The 25,108-nt window shown below is 39.9% G+C and overlaps 1 protein-coding gene across 5 annotated transcripts in view; it reads left to right on the forward strand.

Moving 5' to 3' along the window:
- Positions 1–25,108, forward strand: part of R3HDM1 (R3H domain containing 1) — a 138,335-nt gene that overhangs the window by 50,053 nt on the left and 63,174 nt on the right. For 3 of the 5 annotated variants that reach the window (XM_026647432.2, XM_026647434.2, XM_026647435.2), the window contains exons 4-9: positions 3,476–3,517; positions 4,002–4,091; positions 15,365–15,479; positions 18,288–18,366; positions 22,256–22,315; positions 22,395–22,535. In XM_026647432.2, the coding sequence (XP_026503217.1) occupies positions 3,476–3,517; positions 4,002–4,091; positions 15,365–15,479; positions 18,288–18,366; positions 22,256–22,315; positions 22,395–22,535 (527 nt within the window). The remainder of the gene's footprint in view (positions 1–3,475; positions 3,518–4,001; positions 4,092–15,364; positions 15,480–18,287; positions 18,367–22,255; positions 22,316–22,394; positions 22,536–25,108) is intronic. The other 2 variants (XM_026647433.2, XM_026647436.2) reach the window with 1 other exon arrangement.

Genomic DNA, 25,108 nt, shown 5'->3' on the forward strand with positions numbered 1-25,108 from the left:
TTTAGGACTAGTCAAATGCTCAACCCTACTCTACTATATATGGGTACGATTATTACAATTTAATCAGTAGATGAATGGGTAGGGCCTCTAGTTGCAGTGTGCTCTTTTAAATATTCTGTGTTATGCTGAAATACTATTTGTTCAACTTTGTACATGATTCATTCTCTAATGAATCAGAAGAGAGACTCTCCATAATACAGGAATTGAGCCTACACTTCAGTATTTTTCCATGTTCATCATTGTTACAAAAGCTGTACTAAGGGTAAGTCTACACTACGAAATTAGGTCGATTTTATAGAAGTCGATTTTTTTAGAATTCGATTTTATACAGTCTATTGCGTATGTCCACACTAAGTGCATTAAGTCAGCGGAGTGTGTCCTCACTACTGCGGCTAGCATCGACTTACAGAGCGGTGCACTGTGGGTAGCTATCCCACAGTTCCCTCAATCTCCGCTCCTGCCAGCCGGGGTCCCGCTCAGCCCTGCTCAGCTGACAGACTTCAGTGAGGTTGATCGGGGTGCTTGGACAGATATGGCTATCCTCCTCTTAGAGCACCGAATGGGAGTGACTCCAGGTCATTCTTTTCTTTAAGTTTCGTCTCATGGAGATTCAGTCCTGCCTGGAATATCATGCGAGCTGGAGGCTTCTGCCTCAGGCTGCTCTCCCAGCCGGCATTACCGCGCGGTCGCACCTACCCCAACCTGCCCCTTACTCCCATGGCTCATGAAGCCTGGACAGTAGTAAGGAGCAGTTCAACTTGTGAAATGACAAATCCAGAACGAAGGATTGCACTCTATGGGCTACGTTAAGATTATTTCAGAGTCCTAGATAGCATTTAGTCCCTATAAAAAGCTTCATGAAAATTTCTCCCCACCCCTAACAAAAATGTTAATTTATCAGAGCAGCTGAAAGGGTAAGGAATCCGGCTCTATAACTTAGAGAAAGCTTCCATATTATTTAGCTCATAATTGATATAATTCAAAGTAAAATTTCACAGCGCGGTCTGTTCTAAGACTAAAAATGCAGGAGGGGAGTCAGAAAAAGGAACAGTGACCTGTTTCCGCCCGGTTTCGAACCGGGGACGTTTCACGTGTTAGGTGAACGTAATCACCACTACACTAAGGGGCTTTCGTGTGTTAGGTGAATGTGATAACCACTACACTACGGGGCTTCTCTTTTTTTTGCCACAGACTTTGCTGAATGCACAGGCATGTTTTCTCTAGCTACAGAAGCTACCTAATGCAATGTCTATATCTATGGCCTTCCTGCTCACAAAGCGGCCATGCCCCCGCCCAAGGCTGACACAGCGCGGAGTGCATGTGACACAGCGACCTGGCTCGGGCAGGATCGCTAGCGAGGCATGGTACTTTTGCCGTTAAGCAAACACAGCAATTCTTTCCTGGCCTCTGCCACTGAATGCCTCCGTGCATTACGCTGTGCCCTATCAGTGCGGGAGGACTACATGAGCTCGAAAAACATGTCATCGTGAGTGCGTGTTTTTTTGTTGTTGTTTTTTTTTTTTTTTCCCAACCTTCTAATCTGTGATAACCTCAAGGACGGAGATGATAGGGGGAGCGTAGAAACATTCTGGGGGGACTGCATGGTCACCAGTGCTGCTGAGTTTGCCACGCTGGCCAAACAGGAAATGAAATTCAAAAGTTCCCGGGGCTTTTCCTGTATACCTGGCTAGTGCATCTGAGTTCAAAGTGCTGTCCAGAGCGGTCACAATGGAGCACTCTGGGATAGCTCCTGGAGGCCAATACCGTCGAATTGCATCCAGACTATCCCAAATTCGACCCGGTGATGTTGATTTCAGCGCTAATCCCCTCGTCGGGGAGGAGTACACAAATCGATTTTAAGAGCCCTTTAAGTCGACAAAAATGGCTTCGTTGTGTGGACGGGTGCAGGGTTAAATCAATCTAACGCTGCTAAATTCGACCTAAACTCATAGTGTAGACCAGGGCTAAGGCACTAGCCCTTCATCAGATATAACACAAAGGCCTAATTTGGTGAGGGTGGGGAAAGACAGTAACATCTGATAACACTTGTTATCCAGAGATACTATAAGCCTTTCACACTTCCTCATTTTGTTATGACGTACTCTACTTCATAGGTGAAAGCTTTTTTTGAGATCATGGTTGAAATTTATTGATGCTTTTAAGATAAGATGATCTGCAAAAGTGATTTTTTTTTTAAAATAATTGAAGAGCAGACATTACTGTTGCTGAATGCCCAAGTACATATGATTAGAGCCATTTCAGCAAATCTATTATCTTAAATTACCTCTTTCACCCTCACTCCTTTCTTTTAGGTCTATGAAGTAAAGTTACCCTCTCTTGTATACTCATTCCAAAGAGATGCCCCATTAGGTACTCTGTTGATGGCATCACAACAGTAGGTTGGAGATAAAATAAATCTGAATACTTTATTCTCCAATATTCAGTGGTTCTGTAGTATTTTCTTTAAAAGGTTGTTACTCCTTGTATACTAATTTCTCTTCCACATAAGCAGTTGGGGAGATAGTCCACAAAACAATTTCTGCAAAGGCTTGCCTACACACAGGTTTTTGTACCAATTTAACTATATCAGTTTAGTAACAGCAATAAGCTATACCAATATAAGCATCTTTATACCTGTATAACTGCGCAACCCCACATTGGGATTTGCACCAATTTAGCTACATCAGTTTCTAAACCAGTATAGATAAATTGATGCAAAAATTATCGGTAGACAAGCCCTAAGTAGTACGCACTGTGGAAGAAGTTTGGTAACCCCTGTATATTGCAGGAAAGAATAAAGAAAAGGTGGAGTTAAGCCAGAAAGAGAGAGAGAGAAGGCATAACAATAGCTAGAGACACGTAGTAAGTTAATTTTATTTTATATATAAAAATAGAAAATTGATTAATTTTTTATTGTTCTTTCTTTAAATGTCAGGTTTTCTGACTGGGGTTCGGGGAGGAGGAAAGGAGGAGAGGAAACATTGCTTGGTTAGTGGGCTATTTCCTACTCCTTTCCCTTGTCAAAAAAGCACTGCTTCTTATAAACAGCTCTTCAGGTGGGTTTTTCAGGGAACAGTAGCAGGATTATAAAATCTACTTTCTTGTAATGTTGCCAAAGAAATTGCCCCATGAGAACTACAAACGTAAGACTTTCCGGAGACTGTTAACTGGTCCTGACTTTATAAAGTAAAACAATTGTACAAAACTGGTAAGTCTCTCCTCCCCCCCCTCCCCCCACCCCATACTCATGTTTTGCAAGATGCAAAATGAAGATGAGAAGCCTGGGTGTTTTGCCATGGAAAATGGGGTAACTCACAAACGTCAGGCTAAAAACACATGTGTTTACTTACATGATGATCAAATCTATTAAATAACTACTGTCTTTCTGCTCTGCAGATTTTTGCATTAATAAATGTCTCCTACAGTCTAAGTATAAAGCTTAATATGAACTTTTTTTGTTGTGCCCACCGTTTAGCGGCCAGTGCAATCTTTTGGACAAACAGGAAAAAGGTCCAAGGTACAGTAGACTTGTGTGCTGGCATGCTACGGAAGTCCTTCATGCTTGATGAAGCCTTGTCACTTTGTGAAAAATGGCTTGAGTTTAGTTATAGCCTTTATTTTTGGCAGTAAAGATTTTGTTTTGCTTTTGGATTTTTGTCTTGCCTAGTTGTCTGCTTTTGTGGTTTGCCTTTATATTTTTGGTGGCTTCTTATTGCTAGAGAGAAGAAATGCCTTTCCAACACCTCTTATTTCATTTTTTTTTTATTAATTGGAATTATTCTGTTGTGGTGATATGATGACTTCAAAGCTGTGACTGTTTATTTTTCCCTTTCAAAAATGATTGACTTTATTTTAAAATATTAAACATGCATATTCCAGCCAATTTGTTATTCATTTGGCAGTTAATTGAGTGGAGTAATATCAATTAATTGAGTGTGAGGTATTCTGATGTACATTTGTTTTTTTAACTGTAGTTTTTAATTAAAAATACTTTTCTTTAGTCAAATACAAAGTTAAAGCTAGTTCGGAGCCTTGCTGTGTGTGAAGAATATCCACCGCCTCCCACAGCTGAAATATCACAGGACATTCAGGTAAAAATCATGTGACTGAAGCTACTGAAACCTAGTTGAAGTCATTTGCTCTTCAAAGAATATTTGAAAGAAAGACTTATTAGTCGTATGCTGGTTGTGGTGGTGTAGTCATGTTGGTCCCAGAATATTAGAGAGACAAGGTGGGTGAGGTAATATCTTTTATTAGACCAGCTTCTGTTGGTGACTGAGGCAAGCTTTCAAGCTTATTCAGAGCTCTTCATCAGCTATGTGTATGCTCAAAAGCTTGTCTTTCTCACCAACAGAAGATGGTCCAATAAAAGAGATTATCTCACCCACCTTGTCAGACTTAATAGCCTTCAGTTAGATCTGTTTTAACATGCAAACAGCAAACAAAATGATTTATATTTATTTTTAAAATACTTATTTCACAAATATTTGGCAAAGAATCATGACCATCCTTTATGTCCCCCTTCACCGTTTTTTTGTTTTTGTTTTTGTTTTTTTAACACACAACATAAGACCAAAATGTCCTTTGGCCAAAGTAGTGTTTGTCTTTCATCATGACCTAGAATTGTGGCTTAGATTTTTTTTGGTTTGCTTGGTTTGGTTTTTGGTTTTTAATTCCCAACTGCTTTAACATGTTTTTGAAGAAGTTTTAAATTGCTCAAGCACTACTGGAAATCATTCAGATACTAAAGTAGAGAGCAGTTTTATAGTTAGAATGTAAAATACGGTAATTTGCTAGCTTCTTATTTTTAGGAGCCATATTAAACAAACTGGTGTATGTTTTGAATTTTAGCTTGAAGTTCTGCATATTGGCTTTAACAATGGTATTGATCTTAATCGTTAGTAACTAAACTGGACCTTGCCTAAAATGTATAGAGGGAGGAGCGGACCCGTGCCACTCCAGTTCCTTCTCAACTGCCTGCAGCTCAAGACTGAGTTCTGTAGTGTCTGTCTAATTGACACAGTGTTTTTTTTTCGTTCATTTATTTTAATGTTTTCACTTAACATGGTTTGTGCTTTGTGGAGGGGAGAGGAAAGGGGGTGTTTTCTTTCTCTCTTTTTCTTTAAGGTTGGGCCCCCCTTTTTGCTTGGGCCTTCTCAGCCAGTGGGTTATACGCAAAACCCCAGAATTCAAGCCTTGCCAGATCTGCCACAGGTCTTTTTCACCACAGTGACAAGCACTCTAGATTCCTCCACTGCCTTGGAGAGGCTCACATCCTATCAAAGTGTAAGATCAGCTTCAAGAGCAGATCTCAAACTGAGGGAAGACTGATTAAAACAGCTTCTCATGGAGCGCCTCCTTAAACTTGGGGGGCCTGACTCTTCCCAGCCCTCCATCGCCAGCAAGCTGAGGCCAGCGGACAGCATCAGTCTCTCAGAAGACCTCTAAATATAAGAGACCCCAGTCTCCCTGATAGAGAGAAGAGAAGTCCTTCTTAGATCTGGGAACAAAGAAACCTCACATTCTTGTGTGGATACCACTGAGGCTCCTACCTGTCATGGTACTGAGGTATCAGCACCACCAAGAAAGGCTTCTTGTAACTAGAAGGCCACCGCCGAACAGCCCTGAACAACTGATTAGTCAGTACTAGCATCAGACTCTTCCAAGTGGAAGGACTCCTCAAGGAGTAAAGACTCTTTGAAGAAATCATCTTCTATTCACCTGGTACCATCTACCTTCACACAGAGCATGCAGACTGATCATCTGTACTGTCCCCAGTACTGCTGGAGGTATTTCACCCGGAGTAGCAGTCCCCTGGCTCACTAGTATTATCCAGGTTCCTCTCTCACAAGAACCTTCAGACTTTGGAGGAACATCAGTCCCCTATGAGGAGGACTCTCCCTCCCGTACCAGGAAGGTTTTCCCACCTGCACCCAGGTGCCAGCTAGAACCAGCAACCCCCACCCCCAGTCATCCTCATACAAAGGTACTGTTGACCTCAGCTTCACCACTGGACACAGAAGAGGACACTTCCTCTGATTCAGAAATATTCATACAATACTATACCACCTTCTCGTTCCATCCTTTCTCCTTTGAGGTGTTCCTAAGGGCAAGACCCCAGGAATCTGCCAACAGGAAAACCCTGGGGCCCTGCTCCTTCTCCTCCTTATTCCCCTCCTCAGTGGGACTTTTGGAACCCTTGTGCCCCTTGCCTTGACCTCACATAAGATTCTCAGCCACCAACACCTCAGGTCCCTCCATGTCCTCTTCAAGAAGTCCTTGCAGAGGAACAGGAGCTGAGAATAGAGGAGGAGACACCACCATCCCCTTTCACACCAGACTAGACAACCATGCCCCCTTCCCACTCCTCCAATGTCTTAACACATACCTCCAGAGCAGACACCAGAATCCACTCCCTCTTCTGCACTGATGGAGTCTTCTTATATGGCGCACCGATAGGGATGATAATTCAAAGACAAAGGAGGGGATACTTACCTTGTACAGTAACTGCAGTTTTGCAAGATATTTTGTCTCTATGGATGCCCCATCACTCACCCTCCTTTCCCCTCAACTTTTGTGTCCTTCCACGCTCTGAGTTTGAGAAGGAACTGGAGTGGCTGGGCAGAGCATGGGGGGACAAACGGCATGGACATTGCTAACAAAAATCTCCAGTCAAAAGTGTGTGTGTGTGTGTGTGTGTGTGTGTGTGTGTGTGTGTGTGTTTACACACACACACACACACACACACACACACACACACACACACACACACCTCTCATGTGGAGCAACATAGCGACAAAACATCTCAAAGAACTCCAGCTACCATACAAGGTAAGTAACCTCACCTTCTCCCAGTTGTTGAGTTCAGTTATCCCAGCCTGGAAAGGTGACGTCTGTGTGATCAGCCTGCTAGGAGGTGCCCATGGTAATACTGGATCTGCTGTGCTTTGTGCCCTTGGAGAGAGTAGCTCAAGCACTGCTGCTTGTCCTTGCGGTGCCTCGTTCTCTGCATACTTTTCTACTAGCAGGACTCCTCACTCTGGAGGAGGCACAGGTTCTGCTGCTCCCTGTTCACTATCTTGATATGGTCTATGCCTATACACCAGCTAGCAGCAGGATTTGTTATCTCCAAGTCAGTGTGTAGGACTCAACTCTCCTCCAGTTTTGTAAGCTTTGCTGCTTCTGTGGTTCTAAGTTGTGTGCAGATTGTCACTGTGATGTGGGATGCAATGGTAAAGTAATGCACTTCCTTGACTTTCCCTTGCTTCTCTTATTTTCAGCCACCATTAAATGTAGCCAGTTGATAAGGAAAGCTAAAGGCATTAGTGTATAGTTTTTTAAATATATGGCCAGTAAGATTAAGGGGACAGTAAAATAGAATTTTTTTTTAATATGAGGAACAAAAGAAATACCAACAATAGTATGTGTCTGTTACAGATAAGGATGTTAAAATAGTCAATAATAGAACACAAATAGAAGTGTTTAATAAATATTTCTGTTCTGTATTTGGAAAGAAGCTGGACAGTTTAACAACAGTTTGGTGATAAAGAAATATTTTCTCTTCCAGCAGTAACTTGGGAGGATGTTAAACAGAAACTGCCACAGTTTAAACATCTTTTAACTTGTAGAACCATATAATTACCATCCAAGACTTTAAAATCTGCGAAATCACTCTCTGAGCCATTGATATTGATATTTAACAAATCTTGGAATACTGGGAAAGCTCCAGAGGACTGGAAGAAGCTGAAGTGACGGCAATATTTTAAAAGGGTTCATGTGATGATTCTGGTAATTATAGACCAACTTCCTTGACATTGATCCCAGAAAAAATCACGATGAGAGTGGCACAGGATTAGAAAAAATAAATAAAACATGGCAGCGTAACTTATGCAAATCAGCATAAGGAAAGTAAGTCTTGTCAAAACAAGCTTGATACAGTTTTTTGATGAGAGCAGAAGTTTCATTGGCAAAAGTAACTATTGGCGTAATGCACTTAAACTTCAATGAGGCTTTTGACTTAGTATCACATGACATTCTGTTTTTAAAATGAAAATAAAAAAGCACTATACAAAACACACAGTGGATTAAAAATTGGCTAACTGATAGATCTCAAAAAGTAATTGCAAATGGGCAGCCATCAGTCAGTGGTACTATTTCACAAATGTCCCTCAAGGGGTCTGTTCTTGATCTGATGGTATTCAATATCTTTATCAATCAACTGGAAGAAAACATAAAATCACTGCTAGTAAAGTTTGCAGATGATACAGATTGGTGAAGTGATAAATAATTGTAAGGACAGGTCAATTATACAGAGCACTCTGGATCGCATGGTAGTCTGGGCTCACTTGAGCATAATGTGTATTAATACTGCTAAATGCAGACATACACATCACACTTATAGGTTGAGGGATTATTTTAGATAGCAGTGATTCAGAAAAGGATTTAGGGCTCATGGTGGATAATCAACTGACAGCTAAGAGAGCAAATTCAGTCCTTGGATGTATAAGGAGGAGGATATCAAGTTGAAGCAGGAAGATAGTATTACCACTATATATGGTATCAGTGAGAATATTACTGGAACATGGTGTCCACACTATTAAAATTGAGGTTGACAATCTGGAAAAGGTTCAGAAAAAAGCTACAAGAATTATTAAAGGTCTGGACAGCCTGCTTTACAGAGATGAGACTCTTGTTAGTTTACAAAGGAATAGGTAAAGCGGTGTTTTGATCATAGTCTGTGAGTACTTGGATGGGGAAAATATCAAAGTTTTTCCAGACTGGAGAGGGAAGTGGGATTGGTATTATTCCATGATAGTGTAGGTTGTTATCTTAATATGCAATGAATTATTTTACAGTGTTGACTTTGGTATGACCACTGTCTTAGCCCGTTGATAGTTTGCCAGTTGTAGAAGGCATTGGCTGTGAAGGAGTGCCAACAAAGCTTAGGCACTTGTCCCTCTGTTTGTTACTCCTTAAAACAATTGCTGCAGTCCAATTTTGCAGTACAGCATGAATGTGATACCCTTCATCTTAAATTCAGCTAAATTGGCAAGAAAGTTTAAACTTCTTATGTAATGTAAATTAGTTATTGTATGGAAAGCATTTCTGATTAATATATTGTATATGCTTAAGTTGTTTCTACAATGTTTTGTTTTCTTATCTGGCTAACATAGAAGCAGCCAAAGATGATATACCACTGTAACTTTGTGGTAAAAATTAATATCCAATATGGATTAGCTTATAGTACTACATAATGAAGATGTGCAATAGAAGCAGCAACATTTTGACCTTAACAAGTGTAACTTTTCCCTAAGGCAGTGGTTCCCAAACTTTAACAACCTGTGAACCCCTTTCACTAAAATGTTAAGACTCGCGAACCCCCTCCTAAAAATGAATATTTCAAGGGATTTTCTCCTTTACCTGAGTATAAATTATAAAAGCAGTGATCTTGGAAATATAAAATTTGTTTTTATGACATGCTTATTACACACTATTTATTATTAATTATTATTTATCATTACAGTATTTTTATTACATTATGAAAACAGCAACACTCTTCCAAGATCTCACTTTCATAGCGTGTATCACTTTGAATAAGCCTGTTTATAAAACAAGGCACCTCTGTTTCATCAAGGAGTATCAGATGTGAAACAGCATGAAGGTATTTAAGAAGCCATCTCAGAGTTCCTCCTACACAAGCATTCAGGTCTTGAGCAGTCAAGGCAAACAATGCACGTTACAACAAAGCTTAAACTTGTTCTTCATAATCATTTTAAAAACAATACTAGCTGCTTATTTCATTTTAAAAACAGCAAACAATATCCACCTCCCTTTCCATTTCTTATAAGGAGTCTTGAAGTTTAAATCTCCTCAGTGTGATAGATATGCTTGCTTTGATCTGCTTAGCTCTTGGAAGTCCAGGGGCTCCGGGCTGCTGGCCACTTGCTGCCCGGGGTCCTTAGGGACAGGTCTATCTGCCATTAGGGAATTTTTTCCCGAGAACCCCCTGTAACATTTCACAAACCCCCAGGGGTTCACGAACCCCAGTTTGGGAACCACTGCCCTAGGGTATGCTATTTAGAGTCCAAGGCCAGAAAGGACCATTGTGATCATCTAATCTGACTTCCTGTATAGCACAGGCCATAGAATTTCCCTAAAATAATTCCTGGAACACATATTTTAGAACAACCTCCAATCATGATTTTAAAATTGCCAGTGATAGAGAATCCACCACAACCCTTGGTAAATTGTTCCAGTGGTTAGTAGCCTTACCTGTTAAAAATTTATGCATTATTTTCAGTCTGAATTTGTCTAGCTTCAACTTCCAGCCATTGGATTGTGTTCTGCTTTTCTCTGCTAGATTTGAAGAACCTGCTATTAGATAAATATTTGTTCCCCATGTAGGTACTTAGACTGTTAATCAAGTCACCCCTTACCTTTCTCTTTGTTAAATTAAAGATATGGAGCTCCTTGAGTTGCCTTCTACAACTGGCAAACTATCAACTGGCTAAGACAGTGGTCATATCAAAGTCAACATTGTAACATAATTCATAAATAGCCTTTCTACTTCTACTGGAGATTCCCCAGTTTATGCATCCAAGGGTTACATTAGCCCTTTTAGTCACAGCATTGTGCTTGGAGCTCCATGTTCAGCAGATGATCTATGACAACCCCAAATCTTTTTCAGAGTCACTGCTTCCCGGGATAGTCTCCCCCATCTTGTAAGTATGGAGTCTTTATTCCTAGATGTATATACTTATGTTTAGCCATATTAAAACACATATTGTTTACTTGCACCCCACTTACCAAGTGATACATATCACTCTGTATCAGTGACCTGTCATCTTCATCCACTCTCCCAATTTTTGTGTTATCTGTGAACTTAATCAGTGATATGTTTTCTTCCAGGTCATTGATAAAAATGTTAAATAGCGTAGGGCCAAGAACCAATCCCTGTGGGACCTCGTTAGAAACCTCCCTGTTCAATGATGATTCCCCACTTATAATTATATTTTGAGACCTATCAGTTAGCCAGCTTTTAATGTGTTAATTTTATATTCTATTTTTAATCAAAATGTTGTGTACCAAGTCAAATGTTTTATGGAAGTCCAAGTATATTATATCAGCACTACTACTTGCATCAAACAAACTTGTAATCGCATCAAAAAAAGATATCAAATCCTCCTGTTCACCCCTTTTAAATACTAGTGCAACATTAGCTGTCTTTCAATCTTCTGGAACTTTCCTAGTATTCCAAGATCTATTGAAAATCAACATTAACGGTCCAGTGATGAGCTCAGACAGCTCTTTTAAAACTCTTCAATGCAAGTCATCCAGCCCTGTTAATTTGAAAATGTCTAACTTTAGTAGCTGTTGTTTAACATCCTCCTGATGTACTAGTGGAATGGAAAGACTATCATCATAAATTAGAAAAGAAAATGATTGGGAATGGCAGTGAGCTTGTTTTTGACTCTTATTTTAATGCATTATGTCTTGTGTGCAGGAAATTCCAATCTTGTTAATATTCCATCAAAGCTGACCTTCATAATGTTTACTATCAACAAGGGGGGAAAAAAACTCTCTTTCTGGGTCAGAATCCTCTTTCCAGAAAGCTTCAGGTGGTCTTCTCCAAAACCAAGAGTTTCAAATCTGGTTAGGATGAGAGACGTGAAATGAGTTGAACACATTTTTATTATGGGGATCACATCATTCAACGCACTACTCTAAATATGCATTGGGCAGCAAAGCCTCCAGAGCATTTCCTTCTATGGACAGACCTAATTAGAGGATAAATGATCTATGGTCATAAAGTTTACACAAGTGCTCTGTCATGTCCAGAGTTTATCTGTAGAATTATCCAATAAGTCAATTTTTTTTTTAATTTTATGAAATACTTCTATGTTCTACTAAATAATCACGCTGGAAAGGCAATCCCAGACTGCTGGGCTGTGGCTCTAGGTTTGGCCCCAGAAACAATCATTTTGTCTACTTCATAGACTTTGAGTTATACTTAGCCCTTATGACTGATAGATTCTTGCAGAGATGAGGGATGATAATACCTCATGAGAGTATTGAGGCTTAATTTATTAATATTTATAAAGTAATTTGAGATCCCTAGATGAGAGGTGCTACAGAAATGCAATTTTATAAAACTATATTATACAAATATAAAATTTGGAATTTTAATATTGAATGATGGAAATTGTAACTGGAGCAGTGAATCCCAGAGACTGCCATTTAGTATTAAACCTTTTCAGTTTGGTCTTACATTACAAGGTGCTTACAAAGAGAATACCTTATCTAGACAAATGATGGCAAGTGAACAGCTAATTTCTTCAAAAATTGGACGCTTTAGGATTGTATGCGGCCTCCGGTAAATAAAGATCTTCATCAACTTCATAAAGGGAATACTGTTTCTATCTTATTTGCCTATGAGTCCATCATAGTCTCTTAATAGGGTTGAGATTTTTCTCCTTTAAAGGACATTTTCCTTAGAATAATTAAAAAAAATAAAATAAGCCAAAGGAAGAATATATGAAAGTCAAGGACTATTTTATATGTTCACTCAGTGGCCTGGATTTTTTCACTGGGTCACCACTTATGCTTGTTAATTCCAAAGGCTGTGGGTGAAAGCTGAGACCAGGCCCTGAATCCTTTTAAGTCAAATTCTAGAGCTCTTGAGGACTCGGGAAAGTGAGGATAAATTTTAGGATACTTTACAAGCTGGGTAACTCAGATGACTATTAACAGTGGAAGTGAACAATATCTCAATGTATGTGAACAGACAAGCGAATGAAGAGCTCTGATGAGAGAGTTGAATTTCAGTGTGGATTCTTTTAAGGCAGTATGCCTAGAGTAAATATCCTCACCACTGACAGGCCAAAGCACACCAAGCCTTACCTAGGGAATAAAAGCTAAACATAAATTTTTTTCTATAACTTTCCAGGCAAGTGGGTCATACTTCATTAGACTCGTCAGCCTTTGAGGCACAGGAAGCTTTCCATCACAGTCCTGGGGAATCAGTGGTGGTAGAAGAAAGGCATCCATTCAGATGGGGCATTCCTTTTTACCATTGTTAAGGCTATGATTTAGTCATGGGTATTTTTAGTAAATAGTCAGACAGGTTACAGGCAGTAAACAAAAATTCATGGCCTGTGACCCATCTGTCACTTTTGCTATATACCCTGACTAAAACTTGGGGGGGGGGGGGGGGGGGCGCTGGGGGGCGAGGGGGGGGGGGGGGGGGGGGGCCGGGGACTGGGGGGGGGGACGGCGGGGCAGGGCCCGGGATCCCGCTGGTGCTGGGGGAGAGGGAGGTTAGCAGGGCCGGCAGGCTCCCTACCTGGCTCCGCGCCTCATCTCTTCCTCCCCCACCCCCACCCCCCCCAGCAGCAGAGTTTGGGTGTGGGAGGGGGCAGGGGGTTGGAGTGCAGGATGGGGTGAAGCGGGCTCTGGGTAGCGCTTACTGTGGGGGGTGGGGGGGACTCCCTGGAAGCGGCGACATCCCCTCGCTCAGCTCCTAGGCGGAGGCATGGCCACGCAGCTCTGTGCGCTGCCTCTGCCCAGAGCGCTGGCTTCACAGCTCCCATTGGCCTTCAAGTGGAGGCAGCGTGCACCGCAGAGCTGCCTGTCCACACCTCTGACTAGGAGGTGAGTGAGGGGGATATCGCTGCTTCCGGGGAGCACCCCAACTCGCTGCCCCCTCCCACACCCATACTCTGCTGCTGGGGGATAGGGTGCAGTGGCCCAAGACTCCCCCAGCAGTGGCTGGTGCAACTGGCTCAGGGGCTGCCTGAACTGCCCCTGAGCCAGGCGCACCAGCTGCTGCAAAAGTCATGGAGGCCACGCAATCTGTGACAAATTCGCAGTCTTATCCATTGTTATAGGGCATTATTAGGAAAGAAATTTAAACCAAGTTGATTTATTAACCAAGATCTTTAAACTATTGTTGTACATTTTCTATTTAGGATAAGTGTAGAGTGAGCAATTGTCAGATGAAACTGGGTGAAATTAATGGGGGTGGGAGAGAAATGATGGTGATGTGAAAATTCTCTTTCTACCTACTGACGTAGTTCTGACTTATAAAAGGAAGTGGAATAGCGTATCATAGTGGTGGATCCAAGTTATGCTAACCCAGTTTCCTAGTGAGAAATTAACTGTTTCCTTTTTCTAAGTTAACATAAAGACAATAAAGTAGGTAACTGAAGAGCCACCAGTGTTTTTAGTTCAGATGAAGGGAAGAAAATAATTGCTTATTCATACTATACTCAGGTTTATAGTGAGCTGAGAGAGAAGATTTTTGTGTGGAAACTACAGGTTTTCAGCCAAATGAATCTTTTGGACTAAGACATGAATACATGGAGGAGCAAAATATTTGTGATTAGTAGTGGCAAATACTGAACTTTAGATGTCTATAGAAAAATAGCATGTACTGTAGGTAACTTGAACAATTCAGTATTTATTGTTTTGGTTTTCAGATAATGTAGAAATTCAGCAACATTTGTTAGACCTATTCATTTTCAAATGTTGAAAATGCATAGCAATGCCATATGCAGATGTCGTCACACAAATAAATTAAAACTGGTGCTGTCACCCTCACGGGCAGCCTCAGCAGAGATTAAACAGGTATGAAAGCCAAGTTACCCTGTCACCCGTAGGCTTAGTCTTTAGTTTAGATTAAATTAAAAAGGAAACTTTTGTGTTCTGTTTGGGGAGGATTCAGTCTCTGGCAGTGTATCCAGTTGAATAAATAAATTCAGATTTTGTGATGGATTACATGAAAATATACTTTGCTAGCAAACCTATATTAAACTAAAAATTCTAGGTATAAATAACTATTTGCTATTATCTTAATACACTAAACTATTAAAGAAATGTAAACAACTTGGTGAAATTGGGAAAGCTGGTCCCCCTTCGAACCTATTTGTTCAAGAAGTTCTTGTCATTGGTGTTGTGCTATGAAAGCTTACTTAGCATTCTCAATGCGGTTGCTTGGTGGAGGGAGTAAAAGCTGGCAATGAGGAGCCTAATTATCAACTGAGCGATTCACTATTTTAAAAAATTGGCCTATACTTTAAGAAAAATAAACACCTAGAACACTTTAATATAATCGTGAAATGGGATATGTCCTTGAGATGTATGTGCGCTATAAAATATTTAAATGCGTCTACTTTCCATATCTTCTCTATAAATTTTGATAACAGTTTTTGTTTGAAGTGGGTTTTCTGATTCTAAGAGGATCTGAAGACAGTTATTACACTGGTTACTTTTCCATTATGAACGAACATGTTACAAAGCAATTTTCTGGTACAGCCGTAGCTCACTTAAAATAGTTTCCATTATGACTGATCTTACTTTTCAACAGGAGAAAATTCAGATCCAGTTAACGCAGTCTTTTGAGAAAGAAGAGAAGCCCACAAAAGATGAAATGGAAAAGGAAAAATCCAGTGATAAATTGTCCAGAAAAATGTTATCAAGAGGTTTGTTATCACTCTGCTTTTAGTTTACTTAAAATATAATTTATCTATGACGTAGACGTCCATATTAATAACCTTGAGTGACTTTGATGGAATAATTACTGTAAATAATTCTGCTGTGCTGAAAGTCAAATGCATATAGTTTTTCAGCAAAGACTTCAGGCCTGATCCTTCTTTGGAACCTCACCCCAAGGTCCACTTGTGCATGTGCAGTTTCTATGTGTAAACACAACATGCACAACTTTTGATGCACTAACGTTTGCACTTGGGTGAACAGCAGATCCCCTCTGCTTAATTTTTCATGGTGGTGGTTGAGAAATGGATGGAATTTACTTTCTTCAATTTAGAGAGAGAGAAAATTGATAAGCCTAAATGTGACCTACTCAGTGTATCTGTTTGTGGACAGTGTAATTCTTTGTGTTTGGAAACCAATGCTTAAATGTCATTCATTGCCAGAATCCCAATATTAAGAAGATAGTATTAGTACATAATAGGTGGAGGGAAAATTCAGTGAGAAAAGATTTTGATTTAAACCTTCTAAGATGTAATTGAAAACTTACCTCACTTCTAAAAATAAGGGGGAAAAAATCTCTTATTGCGGCTGGGGGGGAGGGAATCTATTTCAGGAGGTACCATCTCTTGGGGTGCTTCCCAGTTTGCAGGAGAGAGTGCATGCTACAGCAGACATACTTCCCTCCCTGATGCAGGGAGGGATGAAGATGGTGGGGCTGTTGCCTGCCCTTATCCCCACATACCTTTTGGGATAGTTGATTCTAAAGGGGCTGTACGAGGGAGCAGTCCTTGTGCACCCAGGAGTTAGGGGGCTGAGATTATGCCTTGGCTTTATATGGGAGAAGCAAATGGGGGAGGAGGAGTATCATTGTACTACTCTTTCCCCATGTTCATGAGAAGCCAATATTCTTACAGAAATTTGTAACTGCTTTTTGAGAGGTCCCTAAAAGGAAAAAGACTTCTAAATTCTTCAGAATGAAGATGGGAGTGGCTCAATGGCAGGAGTAAAAACATCCTGAACATTGACAGTGTTGTGGACTGGTTTGCTAAGGACGAGCTATTCTTTTCAATTTACCAAAAACTTAGAGGATAACTGAGATAGCAGATATGCAAAAATAATACAAATTTGTTCCTGTCCCTGGTGCACAACACTTTATTAAATGGCAAAACTTTGAGTATATATGTTAGCTGATGGATGATCCTGAGGTTTTAGGTCAGCTTTTGTTCAAATAAGTTACCCCCAAACACTTATCCAGACATCCTGAATCAAATAAATTGTGCTGCAGTGCCATAAAACCAGTATTTTTTAAATGAAATTTCTAGTACTTATATTTACCATGTACTTCAAACCCATAGCAGCCTTTCTTGTGTCATTTCAGTGCCTCTTTTCCTTGTTGGAAATCAGAAGTTCACACAAATTAAAATAGTTGTGATACAGGAATTAAGTGAGGTTGTTGTTTGTTTGTTTTTTTTTTTTTTGTCCTCAAATCTTGAAATCAAGTTTTGGGTGGGGAAAGCCACACCATGATGTTCTTTTAACCTAACCAGTGTGTTTATCGTTTAATGTTCCCTAAATGAATCATGAAAGAAATTCTCTTCAAAATGATGATAGGGAATTAAAGGCAGAGTAATAGACTTAAAACAATTGCCTATCTCTACTATTCTATCTTGTTACATGTCACTTGGTAGTTTAAGCACTTTAACTTGTAAAGTGTGCTGAAAATAGAAACTTGCCTAATGTTAGAGTTCGGTTACCCATTGATGCTAAATTGTTATAGTTTAAAAACTGATAATTACACAATTTTACTAAAATAAAGTGCACATCATTTTTCAGCTTTATAAATGTTTTACCAGGAATGCTCCTGGAAATTTGGCATCTTGTTTTCAAGAGCAATTGAGAGCAGGCTGGATTAAGGCAATCCAGGACTGACCAGCAGGGGCAGCTGGAGCCTAGGCACAAGTCTATGCTATTTTTCACTTGGAAATGGGTTGGAGCTTCAGCATATCTTTTTAAGAAGAGAGCCCTAAGAATTAGAACACTAGGAGGTGCTCAGATATTGCAGTGATGGGTGCCAATACATAGTTCAAAGGTAGATCAAATTTCTTGGTGCATCGCCTATTCTGAGGCACAAAGCATAGGCACCCAAGCTAATAGGGATTGAAAACAGCAGGAACCAGAAGAGGCACTACGTAACCTGAAACGTTTGCTCTCATGAGGAGATATTTGGAAGTTGTTGAAGAGAAGTCACAGAAGGCGTCTCTTAAATGTGTAATTCCACTGAAGGAAAGGTACACCGAATAGGAGCTTGTAGCAATACATGATAAATCATGCATCACAAAGGTTAGACTTGTACTTTTTAAAGTATTACATGTCACCTAGAGCAAATCTATAATGCTTGAAAATATGCAGTTACCTCTGTTAACTGACAAAAGTAGTAATAAAACCTACGATTCCACATTGGATCTGCAAAATGAGACTTGCTTGTATGTCTTTTCCTTAGCTACTATAGAGACAAGGTGGGTCTTTCATTGGACCAACTTCTGTTGGTGAAAGAAACAAGCTTTTGAACTACACAGAGCTCTTCTTAGCTATTGTGAGGCTGAGTTTACCGAGTTAGGAATGGTATCTGTTGATCAGCTAATGCGCGATATATGCATCTAAATCTTAGATTTACCAGATTCCGAGTTTTAGTTATTCATTCACTTATATGAACAGCACCTTAAAAATGTAATAAGAACCATGTGTTCAAACATTGAGCACATGATCTTTTCAATAACATCATGTTATGTTTTTTATAGATTCCAGCCAAGAATACACAGATTCAACTGGCATAGATCTACATGAATTTTTAGTAAATACACTAAAAAACAATCCCAGGTAAATTAAATTAAAATGTTTTGAATTAACTTAATTTTTCTATCTCTTTTTAGTTTTAAATTAATCTGCTGCATGTTGAGAGCTTTCACTAGAAACACCTTAGCTTGCAAAGGTCTTAAACATGATCTTGTATAGTTGACGTGGAGTGTTTAAACATTTTAAAATGCTGGCTCCCCTGTACCCTAACTGACCTGGGCCCTACACTTATCCATGTTATGAGTTCAATAGGACTACTCATGTTTACAAATTTACTGATAAGTGTTTGCAGGATCAGCATCCTTGTGTAATATTTTTACTTGGCTATGCAAAAATATGGTACGTTGCAATAACTAATTCGGTGTTGAATAGCAGGTCCTGAGGTTTGTTCTTTTTTTCAATATGTAACACACCTTCAGATGTAGTTATAGTAAGAAAAGCATCTCTCAAACTCACTCATTGGTGTTGTCAATATGGGCCAAACCCTGCCTCAAGTTATATGAGTGTAAATTCCAATGACTTCAGAGGGAGCTTTATCTGTGGAACTGAAAGGAGGAATGTGTCCCTTTGTGTCTACAAAATGTGTGTGCTGAGTTTACAACCCCACCTCTTCTTCTTATCAATGCCACATAACTAATATAGCTACTCTTCTTTTTTTTTTCTGCTTTGCACATCAAGAAACAAATCCTTCCTTAACCTCTTTGGACCTCCAGGGTCTCTCTGGCAACAGATTTGACATGGTTCTACTGTGCAGGGGTGAGCAGGATTTAGGGGTACCAACAAAACTATTTGAGGTACAGGGAGGAGTTGGGCAACAGGATCTACTGCACATCTTCTGGTTCTTTCTCATAAGTAAGAAGAGGTCTCAGGGCCCAGGAGAGACATGCTAGGCAAAATCAGCTTTGCTATCACTCTTCAATCTGTTGGAGGATACTGTAGTGCATAACCAACACATTAAGTCTGGTATCTGAGGAATGGATTCTTATTCCAGAATTATTTTAGTTGGTGGTGGTGATTTTAAAAAAAATATATTTTTAAATAAATCAAAAAATACCACCTGAGTTTTGGTCTACTAGGCTGAGCCTGGTAGGAAAGTCAGTAGGAAAAAATCTAAATTAACTCAAGGACAGAGTGAAGTTTGTATACCAGTTGTGGAAGAGAGAGGTATGTGGAATGCACGGTGTCACTTTTAACGTTATTTCCTGACAGTAACTGCACTTCAACTGTAATGGGAATTATATGTGAATATTAAAAGCAAAATAGATCCCTGGTGCTCTTAGAAGCAGTCTGGCAAATTTTATAGTATCTTCAGTTTCATATAATTGTAAAATTTATACGTTTCTGAAAACATTTTTTTAAAAATTTAAATGTCAGGGCTTGATTTTTCTACTCTTCTTTTCAAACTGTCAAACATGCTCCCTTTTTGTGGACTTCTGTCTTATCTAACTTATACAAAGTCCATCCCCAGGGTACGTGAGCTCCAAATTCATAGGTCTTGTTATTACTGGGATAAGAATACTGCTGTAGCTATGACTGGTTTGATTGGTGTGGATAATGTTTTTTCCGCCTGAGAACCATGCGAGCCAAGCTGTATAATACAGCCATGTTTCAGTAGTTTTTATCATGATGCTGATCCAAATGATATAAGGGCCACAGTTTTCACTGAAACAGTTGTTTTGTACTGTTTCTCTTTTAAAGCTACACTAGCTGTGTTAGTGACTGATTTTATATTTATAAATGAAAAAGTTTAGTTAATCTTGAGCAGTTGTGAGTTTAGAAACTGTTTAAGATACTGCTGCTGAGATGGACTTTTTCTCCTCCCTCTCCACCAAAAACAGTTTTTTAACCATCCTTTCCAGTTTAGGTAACTTTTTAAAGTTACAATCCTAAGTATCTAACAAGAGACAAGAAGTGAATACAACAAACTGGAGGGGAGTACAAGGAAACAATGAAATAGTACTGGTCAGCATGAGAGACAGTAGTCTCAGTGCATGAGCTGCCTCGCTGTTGTCAAGACTTGAAGCTGTTGTCAAGGCAAATGAAGACTGGAAAGATTGTGCAAATTTGTAACAGTGAGAGTAATTCACCATTAGAACAATGGGAATGTGATAGCTGGGGATGGATCACTTCTCCATCACTTTAAGTCTTTAAATTAAGATTGGATATTTTTCAAAAAGACATGCTGGCTCAACCAGAAGTTAAGGGCTTGATGCAGGAGTTACAGGGTGAAATTTTGTTGCCTGGATTTTGCAGGGGATTGGACTAAATGATTGTAATTATTGCTTTTGGTCTTAAAATCTAAGCATCCGTGAAATTTTTAACATTAGTTGAATTTAGGGCTGCTGAAAGATGACAGGTTACATGAAAATGTAGTACTGGCAGCAGCAGGTCAAGCCTCCCCTTGCTCCTCCATCAGTTTGTCTCAGTCTTGACCTGGATGAATTGCTTCTAGGGGTGAAAGTTCAGTAAATTTTCCATTCCCATTAATTCCTTGGTGCCTTTACTGAGGCTTCAAATAAAGGTTCTAATTAGTGCCAATTGTATTCATAATTGTGGTAATGGGGACACTAATAACTGTATTGAAACTCACGTTATTTAAGTTACAAGCAGCCATCAGATGGTAACTACTTTCACCATCTGTCTGGGCCATATTTGAAAAAAAAATGAAAATGAAGTATTTTATTTTTTATTCATGGTTTTATGTTCATAGTTATGAATTTGAAGAAGAAATTGAGAATGAAGATCTGCAGTTGACAAAAATAATAAAATGGGACTCTTACATATTTTCATTAAAGAATGTTTTATAATCATATTTTAAAAACCTCTTCACGTATTGTTATCTATAGGGAGCTATGAAAAGGGCAAAGAAATTCAAGTGTGTATCTATATTTTGTAACATATTGCCTTGTTTTATTTTGGTCCTGTATAGAAGACGCCAGTGTCTAAGTTACAGGGAGAAATTGCACATTTTGGATGGTCAGTGTTTTCAATGTTATGGGCTGGATGGAAATTTTGGGGCACCTTGGCGAGCCACGTGCAGAAATATAGTTCTAGATTCTAGAATCAGATAACCTTTTAGAATTTAGCCATTAAGGCATTAATGGGGTTAAGAAGTATAGAGTTCAATTAAATAAGAGAATAGCACCCCTCTTACTTGAACTTGAATCACATATCAAGGCAAGGACATTCCCAGAAATTTTTCTAATGGTATGCATTCCCCTCCCCTTCCTACCTCAGGGAAGAGACAGGCAGTTTGCCCTACTGTAGTCAGTGTGTTTGCTGAGACCCTTTGGCCTGTGCACGAGTGAAGAGTTCCCCCCACACACTTTGGAGTAGGGGCTGCCAGCTGCACTAACCATAGGAGAGGCAGAGACCGGGGACCAGCCCCCATTCCCTTTCCCACCTCCCATCCCCGCTGCCTTCTTGGCCTGTTCAGAGGCTGCAGAGACCCAGCAACTGCTGATTCCCCTCCTGGCCATGCCCAAGACAGCAGTGTGGACAGCCCCATGGCCAGCGACCCATCTCCTGCACAGGAGGTAACTGTCTTTTGCGCCATGCCCATTTGGGAGTCCTGCTTACCCATATCAACCAGCAGGGACCACGATGGTAGTGATTTGAAGCCATTTTATTCTTTTCATTTGATCACATCATCTCAATGACTGTTCTTTCTGCTGACTCTCATGGGAAGAGAGAGATTGAGAGGACTCTTTGTATTCTGGTTTCTTACAAGACAGAACAATTCTACTCTAAAAATCCACACACACACTAGCAAATTAGATACCTTGTGGTCCTCCTGGTAAACTGCCATCGTTGCCTGGTCATTAGGGGAACAGATGTTATCTATGCATGTTTAAAATTCATATATTTGCAATTCTGGAGTGTTTCCTATATGAGTGTTGTATTTTATTTTCAGGGACAGAATGATGCTGCTGAAATTAGAACAGGAAATTTTAGATTTCATTGGTAATAACGAGTAAGTGCTGCAATTTTAACAAAAAAATTATTCAAAAGTATTTTTGTTGTTTCGTAAAATGAATACTTTTCTCTTCCAGAATTCCACGCAAAAAGTTTCCCCCCATGACATCTTACCATAGAATGCTGTTGCACAGAGTAGCTGCTTACTTTGGATTGGAACATAATGTGGACCAGAGTGGGAAGTCAGTGATAATAAATAAAACTAGCAATACGAGAATGTAAGTTGTCATAATTTTGAAATAATTTTTCGAATTTTGGTGCATGGATTTACTCTCAAGGCCAATTTAGACAATGATACCAAATCTGCAGCCTCAGGAGTCAATCAACACTTGGGAGCTCACTCTCCCAAGGATGGGCGCCAGTGAGATCTTTATTGTTCATTTGGTGCTATGTGATGTGGAATATGAAAGTTCATATTAAAGGTGTCACGTTAATAAGATCCTTAGCTGTTGGTGAGATCAGAGTATGTATTGCAGCCCTGGATGGGTCACATCACAGGCTCTGTCTTTGTATTTAAAAAAAAAAAATTCCATTAATTCTGTAACTATTCAGAAATACACACCACTACTTCTAGATACATTCCTTGTTGCTTCCCTGTGGGAATAAGCGACGGCCCCTGAACTAGAACGATAGGACAGCTTGTGGCAAGTGGAGTGATAAGGGGTCTCACTGAATTTAGGTTTCTATCATGTGGAGGCCCACTTGATGGGGGAGTGGTGTTGGGAAGGTCTCCAGCATTGCTTGAACCGGCTTTGTTTACTTTACTATTTGCATTTTTAATTATAACTTTTAAGGTAAAAATTGTATATATAACTTGTCAGTTTTTTCTCTCTAAATGTTCTTGAATTTGATTAAAATTTTTAGTGTTTTGATTGTGTTCAGAATTTAAGAAGCCAGGTTTAAAGAACAATTGGACAACTTTGAAAACAGCTTTCAGTAATAATATCTTAAAAGTATATATTAACTTTCATACCACTGTTAAGTAATTAATAGATATAGCTGGGTGGAACGTAGAAACCAAATTGACAATCACAGCTATACAGCTGTGGGGGTTGGGACATTCTTACCAAGGACACAGGGCAAACCCCTATTACATAAGGAGACATGGGTGTGACGTTCCCCGGTGTTATCTGGATCAGAATCTGCTAGGTCACTCCAATCCTCGACTCTGGGAGCCAGCCTTACCCTGCTCTGCTGTGAGAACCCCTACTACCGGGCTGTTCACGCACAGCCTATAGCATGTAAGCTGCTCCCAGTTACGTGAGTGAGCACTTTTGGCCAGCCGCTGTTTGGCTCGTGCAACCAAATGACACTAGCCAATATCTCCGGTCCCAGACATAACCCTAGGAACCTCCGTCTTGCAGTGTCCAGTTATACCCACTGGACGCTGCAAGCTTATATGAGTTCGGCAGTTTAACAAAGAAATTGATATGTACCAGGCTTGTTATCCCAAGGCGAATCTCTTGACACGCTTCAAACCAAACACACTCCTTCAGGTAGAATAAATGAACAAATTTATTAACTACCAAAAGATAGATTTTAAGCAATTATAAGTCAAAGTACAACAAATCAGATTTAGTCAAACGAAATAAAAGCAAAATGCATTCTAAGCTGATCTTAAGACTTTCAGTGCCCTTACAAACTTAGATGCTTCTCACCATAGGCTGGCTGGTTGCTCTTCAGCCAGGCTCTCCCCTCTGATCAGCGCGTCAGTCGCTTGGTGGTGGTGTCTGTAGATGGAGGTGGAAGAGAGAGGAAGAGTATGGCAAATGTCTCTCCCTTTTATCATGTTCTTTCTTCCCTCTTGGCTTTGCCCCTGCCCCCCCCTTCAGGGTCAGGTGAGCATTACCTCATTGTAGTCCCAGACTGACCAAGGGAAGGGGGGGGGGTGACTCACTCGAGAGTCCAACAGATCCTTTGTTGCTGCCTAGGCCAGTGTCCTTTGTTCCTGTGAGGCTGGGCTGGGTTTGTCCCATACATGCCCTGATGAGGTGTGAACTTGCCCCTCTGCTCCTGGAGAGTTTTGCCTGGGCTTGTTTTAAGCCATGAGGACACATTTTCAGCCTCATAATTATATACATGAAATTACAACCTATAACATTACTATAACAACAATGATCAGTGCATCATAAGCCTTCCAAAGACTCCTGACATGACAAACTTTGCATTGGATGCTACACAATCGTATTAGAAGGATGAACATGGGGGCTCAGGGAGTTCCTCCGAGATACAGAGTGTCACAATGGGATCATGAGATTTTTCAATATCCACACACAGTATATGTTTCATTCAAAAGACCTGTTTGTCTTCTACACATACTTCCGCGCATGTGCGCACACAGCCTGTGTAAGAAAGATGAAGTCTGATTTAACCCTGCTGATACGTTAAACTCTGTAGCTCTAGCAAGTCTAGGCCCATTTGAAACCCAAGATTTACAACACAAAGCTATTCTCTCTGAACCATTCTGCTAATACTTTTTTTTGTACTTTTTGGTTGTTTTTATTACTCAGTATATTTGCATGAAACGGGATCTTTAAGAGAGGCATGTTCTAGTGGTTTGGACACAAATCTAGGATCTGGGAGGGCCTGAGTTCTAATCCCAGTGCTAACATGGAGATTTTTGGGCCACAAAATAATCTAATCCGTTTACCTCAATTTTGTAATCTGTAAAATGGGACTAGTAACTCTCTGACGGGCATTAGATTTAACCAATAAATGTTTGTAGGGTACTTTGAAGATGGAAAGTATATATATAAATTTTGAGGTACTAAATATTTTTACTATTCGAATC

This window comes from Terrapene carolina, unplaced genomic scaffold, assembly GCF_002925995.2.
Source record: "Terrapene carolina triunguis isolate 2854851 unplaced genomic scaffold, T_m_triunguis-2.0 Scaffold62, whole genome shotgun sequence".
NCBI classification, from domain to species: domain Eukaryota; kingdom Metazoa; phylum Chordata; order Testudines; family Emydidae; genus Terrapene; species Terrapene triunguis.